This window comes from Meleagris gallopavo, chromosome 16, assembly GCF_000146605.3.
Source record: "Meleagris gallopavo isolate NT-WF06-2002-E0010 breed Aviagen turkey brand Nicholas breeding stock chromosome 16, Turkey_5.1, whole genome shotgun sequence".
In the NCBI taxonomy this organism is placed as follows: Eukaryota; Metazoa; Chordata; class Aves; order Galliformes; family Phasianidae; genus Meleagris; species Meleagris gallopavo.
In genome coordinates, this window is record NC_015026.2 from 5,092,162 (window position 1) to 5,100,931 (window position 8,770).

At 41.5% G+C, this 8,770-nt stretch overlaps 1 protein-coding gene across 1 annotated transcript; it reads right to left on the reverse strand.

Moving 5' to 3' along the window:
• Window positions 1-31: 31 nt before the first annotated feature.
• LOC100545386 (transmembrane channel-like protein 7) lies at window positions 32-8,765 on the reverse strand (the record flags this gene model as incomplete). Its single annotated transcript, XM_010719780.3, has 9 exons — window positions 32-528; window positions 1,500-1,657; window positions 2,974-3,144; window positions 4,506-4,653; window positions 5,042-5,187; window positions 5,708-5,793; window positions 5,984-6,151; window positions 6,480-6,628; window positions 8,671-8,765. Coding segments are annotated over 9 exons (1,278 nt in total), but the record flags the coding sequence as incomplete, so codon positions are not given.
• Between the last annotated feature and the right edge of the window lie 5 nt (window positions 8,766-8,770).

An 8,770-nucleotide genomic window follows, 5' to 3' on the forward strand; every position in this document is an offset into this window, starting at 1 on the left:
AGCTATAAATCACTAAAGCAACAAACTTCTCAATCAGTTCACACCAATAAAGATAAAACTGTAATAATTTCCATTTCTAAAGTTTTCAAGTGTTTCAGAGCTTCCAAACCAAATGTTCTGTTTTTTTATTGAAGAAAAAGACAGTGACAACACAACCTCAAATGGACAGACTTCACAGCAGCCAGAAAATCTCTGCTAAATTACGATCCGTTAATGTAATAAAATAATGAGCTTTAAATAAATGGAAGATAAGTGATACACAGACAGATAAATATACATGCACACAGCACTATCTACAACATGAACAGGAACCACAAGTCCAATTCTGAATGCTTTTAAACAAGCAAACCTCATGGAAAAAGAATCTCCTACTACAAGTTCAGGTGATTGAAGACCAAGATAAGTCTACCTACAGGATAGAGTTTGTAATCGTATCCACAGGCCTTACACTGGTCAGTGGTACAGTGGATCTGACTCCACAGTGAGACCAACAGAACAGCAATATTGGCCAACCGCACAAAGATGCACCTGGAAGAAAAGCAAAAAGCAATCTTAAACTTCCCAAAACAGCTATGCCGGCACCTGACTCAACTGCCAGAGGAGCCCAATGAAGAAGCACAGAGACTGAAAATGCAGCAGTTTTAATGGAATGACTAGGCAGATACCACATACAATTCTTTCTTTAGTAGTAGCTTAAATTGCCTTTCACCTTCTCGGCTTTAGGCTCCAGTTCTTTGTTTCTTTTCATTGTATTCTTCCTAGATCGGTCCTGTAAGTTGAGCCCCCAGGCCCTTCATTTGGTGAGAGCTCAACCCACAGTGGGCTGCTGTTCTCTGAAGTACAGTGGAGCGGCCACACAACAACTTTATGTGCAACATTCCCCTCAGGTGGTTTCAGGCCTTCAGAGGCACTTAGCCGGCTTGAAATACAAACACTGGTGTTTGACAATATTCAGATGCTTCAATCTTGATCTTATCACCTTCACCCGCCAAATTCAGTTCACACACTCAGTTTAAGGTATCTTTTGTTCCAAAACTTTTCACTTCTGGCCTGAGCAACGCCCTGCTTCACTCACTGCTGTACAGCTCTGTAACATGAGTAAAACTGGTTCCTGTGCACACATAGCACTGCACATCCAGGGAACTGCTCCACACAGTGGTGTGAATTCACAGCTCTACAATCAGCACTTCCCTACTAATTTACCTACTGACTTTCAGATTGTTGAAGATGTCCAGATCACACAGCTAAATGGAACAGAAACTGGAACATTAAATGACTGCACTGTACTGTCATCAAAACAGAAGATCGTTTCCAGATTTGAAATGAAAGCTTCCAATGAAACGTAAGTCAAATAATGTCTGCTTGGCTTCCAGTGCCCAGGCCCCTTGTTGCAGGGAGTCCAACCTCTGACTCCTGATATTTGAATGTTTATAGTACCTCAAATCTATCGAGAACAAGTTGTTCAAACATCCAAGGCCCCATAGCAAAAATATCTTTACCTCAACAGACTCAGTCTGATTTCAAAGGCTGGTGAATAATCTTCAAATCTGATCAGAATTGAAAAGATCAGAGGAGCAATTACGTTGACCGCTGTGATCACGATGGATGGCAAATACTGAACTAAGAGATTAGCCTGGAAGCCCACACTGTTGACGCCCTGTGCGAGAAAAGAGAAAGATGACACTACACTCAGACAGACATTTCTGGCATTGTGCTCTCTTCAGCTACCTACCATTCCCTCCTGTCCTCCTGTCCAAAACTTTGCCTTCAGCATGCACTCATATTTGGAACAAGCCTGACCACTGCTACACAGCTTTGCTTTTCTCCAAAGGTTCTCCCTGAAAAGGCTGTTTTCACCAAGGCTCACACCTGACTATATTGTCTCGCTCAGCATGAAAGGGTATCAGCTTTTAGACCTATACTAATGTATAGACACTTTTCAAGTCATTCTCACAGGTAACAAACAGCTCACCTGACTTCCCCACCACTTTAACAACCTCCTCTACCTACTCACTTAGGCAAGGTCAAGATATCAACATTTATATATAAAGCCCACAGTAAGCGAAGGAATCTTCTCAGTTGTTCAGTGTTGTGCTATCATCCTTCTCTGTCCTCAAACACTACTGCTGAGATAAAGACTTTGGTCCTCACTCCTCCCGCTGCAACTTTGGCAGTTTAGTGAAGTCCATCAAGAATATAACTTTGCTCTTCCACAGCCAGTGTCCATCATATCATCAATGAACAGAGGAAAGAGAGCAGTCTCCGTTTGCAGCAGGCTATTTAAACCCTGGTGTCCCAGAGAGAACTCAATCACTGCTGAGAAACTGTTAAACTGTTGGCTGCTCTTGATGTTCTGCTTCTGAATCACTCTTCCCATCTGTTTGTCCTGCCAGAGGGGAACACTCCATCAAATCTGATTCTTTCAATACTGATGCAAGAACCTTTTCTTCTGCAAAGGGATCCATGATCAGTCTTCCTGCTTCCCCACACAGCTGTAACTCAAATCATAATACAGATCGTAGTCTTTACCTTCTCTTGCTGTTTATTTTTACAGCTGAACAGTGAACTAGATCAAAAAGCTGACAATAATTAAGTTTGTTTTAACCAGATCATTCCCTGAGTCAGATCACTGCCAAGACACACAAGTGTTTGTACTAGCAGATCAGAGGAGTGAGAACAGCTATACTGGAAAAAAAGCAAGAGCTGCTTTTCTTCTCAGCTGCATTAGCTCCAAGGCACAGACTGGCATCTGGAGCCTCTGTATTAAAGGAAGACACCACTGTTTTTTCTTGTACATCCTTCTTTATCCTTCTCACTCCCTGCTATTAAAAAAATATAGGTAGTTAGAAAGCAAGTGTTTCAAAACCCTTACATGAAAGCTTCTGTATTAGGATACTTGATTCTTTCACAGTAATTCTTCCTCAAATCACCAGCCCGAATTTAATCTATCATAATGTTATGTCTGATACTTACACCGGAGTTTTCTTGAGAGAAGACAGTTGCTCTAGAAATACAATAAAAGCACCCTAATAAAATTCCAATGACAACTATATTTATAAATATTCTCAGAGAGAAGATCCGTAGCTTTTCTTTCATAGTCCTGTCAGCTATTTTTTGCTTCAGTCTTTCTTCCTCCAAATCTGTCTACAAACAAAAGAAAAATAATGTATCATTTTCTGACGCAGCATGCAAGTCCTGACACTATATCTTCTACCTTTGGGGTATTCTTGCCTCAGTGAAGCTGAATCTGTAGCTTTTTCTAGGAGGGTCACTACACATGCTGTTCAAACAGACTGAAGGTGCCTTTTCATTGACACAAACAGGCCGACACAGGACTGGAAGCCCTAGTCAGCATGCTCCTAGTCTGGAGCTTTGAACCCAAAGAAAAGCATCTTGTAATCCTCTTCTACTGTATCAGTAACATACCTCCCTGAGAAAGATATCTATTGCGAGAGACTCAGTTTGGTACTACACTTTGATAAGTGTAAATCAGATCATTCATCTCCATACTTCTGCAGGTAAGCAACCAGCCCTCACCACTATGACTCGGATTTTTTCTGCTTTGTGAAGGAAAATCAGAGGCTGGCACAGAAAAACAAGCAGAGCCCAGAGAAGCTGGTCACGTCAACTTAGCAGGTTTCAGCTTAGCTGATGTAAAAATAATGCATTACTTGTGAGAGCAACAGAACAATAAACAGAACAAAAGCACAGATTATTCAGATGTTTTCTGATATTGTAATTCATTTAAAGAGTAACACTAATGGGCAACTTTTTTCAAGGTGTGAATTACTGAGGGAAAAGATTTAGGATTTAAAAGTAAAAAAATAAAAAATCTCTTAAGATGACAACTGAACTTTACCAAAACAGAAAACAACTCACTGTAATTCATGAAATCAGCAATTATTGCTTTGTGATTTGAAGTAGGAATATATTTTCAGAGGAAACTGTTTCACAACATGAATCTTTGCTTCCAGTGTACATAGAAAAAACCAGTTCTAGTTTCAGCAAAAAAGCATTTCAAGCTCTCCCTTTATAGACCCTTATTATTTGGGAAGTCCATTAGCTCTCTCTGTGTTTTCTAAGCACAACAACTGCCTACCACTTTGCAGACTTACAACTCAGTATACTCAAACTGACTCTCAGTGGTACAAGGTTTTGCCCACAGCTAGACGAGCTTTTCCTGTTAGATTGTGTAGAAACTAATACAGGAAACAGGGCTGGAGTGTGAGGAAGAGGCAGCTAACACAGGCAGCAAATGGGTTTGGTTTCAGTCCTCAGTGGATGGGGGAAGGGCCTTCAACCTCACTATCAATTCTTGTCACGTTGCACCACAATTCTAGGTAACTAGAAAGTAGGTGAGATGATGTGGATTCCCCTGTCCCCAGTGTAAACTACTTCAATATTTCTTATCCCTATTCCACTATCTGTATAATTATACACTTCTCTTTTTTTAGCCTATATATATAGCAAATAGTAATTGTAGAAAAACTAAAGAAGTTACTCACTTGGAGCTCATATAGCAAGCTGCGATGCTTTAGCCGTGCTGCATTTAGATCTGTAATGCAGAAGTCCCAGCCTGCAAAGACTTTGTTGCAATAACTCTGAAACTGATTTACACCATGCACCAAGTTCTGCCTAAATCCTTTCACAGATCTAAAGAAAATGGCAACATTACTTCATTCATTAAAGACATATTCTAGCCATGAGGAAAAACAATCACACAACATGCTTTGGGCAAACTGCCTCATCAAAGACTAAAGCACTGTATTATAATATCAACAAATCTCTAAGAAAATTTCAGAGAGTGGTTCTGCAGGAATCAAAGTCAACTGAAGCCAACACAACTTCAATATATTATTGAAGTTGTTTAGTTTTGCTTGTTCAGCTCCCCAAAACCAAACAAAGGGTACTGTGGCATTGTATCTTCAAGCAAAAGATTCTCAATTTCTATGTAAAACTGTTCTGTAATTCAGTGTCCTCTACAAGCAAGAATGCAAACTGAGCAACAGGAGCGGTAAATGAAGGATACCAGGATCTTTACCTTTGGATTATCCAGAGAAGACTTAGTGCAAGGTAGGCAAATGTAGTTAGCAAGTATGCTAGCGGTAAGTTATATCTCAGGACACTAAGCCATGCAGCATCTACTGTGTAATAGCCATAAAACAAAACTGTCACTTCCAGGAACCCCTGTGAAAAAGCCAAGTTTAAAATGAACATAGAACAATAACAACAACTGCACTATTGAATCCATCCTGGCTCAAACAAAGCATTTTGTAAACGTAAGATTACTGCTGGGGTCACAAGCAGGCTACAACAGTCTGTAGATTCTAAATATTTACACACTTCTAACAAACTTCCATGGACACCACATGCAAAAAATTCCACGCCTCTCCAATCAAAGAGCACTGTGTCAAGAACACTAGCAATCTACACAGAGAGCACAACAGGGAGCAAGCTCCAGCTCATGGAACGTTCAGCAGCTGGAGAAGAGAGGCACAGGCTGCAGTGTGTGACTAACTAGGCCCTGTGGGCTCTCAAAAACTACCATCTCACAGATTAAGGATAAAGGCTAATTTTACCCAGTGATGCCTATGCCTCTCGTTTTTCAGAATTATCAAAGCATCATTTCCTAAGTAAAACACTCTCATATTTTACATGCTATGTGAAACTTAGAACTGTAAGAAAAATATAAAATCAAATTACTTACAGTGCCGGTGAGCAAATCTTTGAGGTATGTATAGAAGTAAACAAGTCCCTTATTACCACTAGGTGTGTAAACAGTGCAATAAGGCTCTGTCAGAAGAAAGGTAGGAAAGGTCACTAACATACTAATCCTCATTAAACTGCAAGTTCAAGTTAATCAAAACATAGCAAGGTCTTAATAAAAAACAAAACAAAACACAATTTCTTTGTCCCGGTGGGTGGGGGAGAAGGCAAAGGAATTGAGAAATCTTAAAAACAACAGCAGCACACAGAGATTTACCTGTGTTTTTTGGAGAAATTTTAGCAGAGCTACTGTTGAAAATTCCATAATTAGAGATGACAGTGGGAAGCGTAACAAAACTGAACATCAGGATGAACATGAAAAAATTCAGCACAACCAGAAAACGCAGGAAGCAGAAATAGGACTGGATGCCAGTACCAAATTTCCCTAGGGATAAAACAAGCATGTGTAATACTAATTGAAATGACAAAAATAATTAAAAAAAATAATAATAGTGAAAAAACATTATTAAAAGCTAGTTTTCAGTACTATCGGCTTTAAGAAATATAACTGAAAAGGCAATGTGATTTTCTAATCCATTCCTCCACTATATTTCCATCTACTCCATTACAGATTTTATAAAGTTCACTCTTTCTCATCACTCCTAAGCTGGAACTGCTTAACCCATAGTTAAATGTGAAACTATGCTCACACACATAAGACCACTAATAATAGAAGCAATTTGAAAGAGGAGAAACCAACAGAAGGTGAATACCTTCAATGCTGTGAATATCATGCCGCCAAAGTTCCACGTAAGATGACAACTCTTTGATATCTTTGAGAGCTTTTTTCCATGATTTACTACTAGTTCTTTTCCACTGATTCCATCCAGAAGAATATTTTATATCAGCCTGCTGAGAATCCCTAAGAGATAAGAAACACAATTACTGAGCCCATTTTTTCAACACCAGTAACAGCACCAAGCACAATGGTGCCTTCAGAGAGATGTCAGCACTAGAAGTCACAGTAACATATGCTAGCTACCCCTATTATCAATTTTTAATCATTACAGTGAATTTTAGGAAAATGGAAAGTGCCAGCTCAGTGAGTTTGAAATTTCTTTGCCAGCATACTGGCATCTAAGAATAAGTTGTCTCAGAAGTTGCAAACAAATTCCAAGAATGACCCACAAATAGTCTATAATTTATTTGGTGATTTTTGATGACATATATATATACTTCAACTATACAAACTGGTGCGTATCCAGCAACAGCATCAAAGAAAATTCTGAGTGGCTCATATTTGCATTTTTTTCCTTTAAGATGGTCAACTCTCCTCCAGAAGCACAGCTCGAAAACTGACTTGTACACAGCAAGCACTGAAGAAAGGCACTGTTAGGAACCCAGCAGGCAGCAGCTATGGAGGAGACAACTAAGGTTCCAATTTTAGAATATTTGGTACATATGTGAGCGATGCCCTAAGCTACCTGCACACAGCATCAGGAGCTGCACAGCTACTGCCACGTGCTGTGCTGACACCATCCACATCCTTTTCAGCTTAAGGTGAAAACAGTATTTGAGCAGGAATCCACGTTAAACCCTGCTTGCAACAATCAAACGGGCAACAGATGACGCCACTTCACGATCATAAACATAGCTCCTCACAAAAGATTCCATTCTACAGAAACTACAGGCTACAGCATGTAATGTTTTAAACAAACACTCTGGAGAACTGTCTGGCCTGTGTTTGTGCTGCATTTTAAACGAAGGCGTGGGCTGTGTACTTGTTCCAGGCACTGAGTGATCAGCTTTCACAGCATTTATTATATCAAGCATGCTGTGTTGGCAGCTGCTGTACAATACAGGCACAATTACTGATCCCTGAAGTGCCAAGAGGCCTTATCAGAATCCCATAGTGCTACAAGCTCACAAACCACCTCAGAATATCCTAACTTCACTCCTATGAGCACCATGGCCACAGAACTAATGTTCTACTGCTTGACTGGACTGGAGCACCCAACTTCATATAAAATCCAGTACATTGAGCCACAGAACTTCTGCAGCATTTTGTGCATCTAAAGAGATCTGGACCTGACTCTAGAAGCAGTCTGTAGTTCTTAGCTAAGTCCAGCCACTCTACCAGTTTTCCTCTTGCAAGCAATTTGTTCCTGTTCTCTGTGGAGAACCAAACATTTTTGATGTACAGCTCCTGGGAGGGCTGTACTTCCACCTCTCCCCCAGCTCATAACCACAACTGCGAAGCACCAGACCTAAAGGTCCAAATGTGGCTGGATGAGGACGTTGTAAAAACAACTGATGTACCCTCTCTACTCTCAAGAGCTCTCAGCCCGCAGTAAGATATGAGACAGCTGAGGTCACAAGTGAGAAATACAGCCCACTGAGCTGTACACTGAGCTACAGCTACACTGAAGGACAGGAACTGCTCACAGCAGAGAACAGCTTACAGGATGTGAAAGGAGAAAATGATCTTGAAAAGCTGTCTCATGCTTATCAATTCCACAATAGAGAGAGCACGGTGTGTTTGAGGACAATGCAAGGAAGAACGGAAACTGCAGGACTCAGAGCTGACGAGGAGGCTGGGCTGCTCGCAGCGACAGGTCAGCTGCTGGGACCCTTGAGACAAGGAGCTCAACTCTTGAGACAAGAGGAAGAAACCGGCAAGAAACACGTCCATCTGCAGCAGGTCAGCTCCTCGTTGTGAGCCTGTTCTTCCCATTCGCTGCACTCCCTCACCCAGTCAGCCTCCCGCCAGCCCGGTGCCGCAGCCACACCGCTGCAGGTGGGGCCGCGACGGGTTCCTGACAGAAGAGGCTGAGCAACTTCTCAAAACAGTGCCCCGCAGGGACAAGTAAGCCCCATTCTGTGCCTCCTTTCATCTCACGCGTGCTGCATTCCTTTAGGAGCAGGTCACGTTTAAAAGCGTAAAGAAAAGCAAGGGTAAAGAACCTTATTCTCCTCTTCTCGGCGATGCTCACGGGCAGCTCCCAGAGGGGCCGGGCCCCGCGCTCCTCTCCCTCGGGCTGCGGCCCCCGGAGCTCAGCAGCGG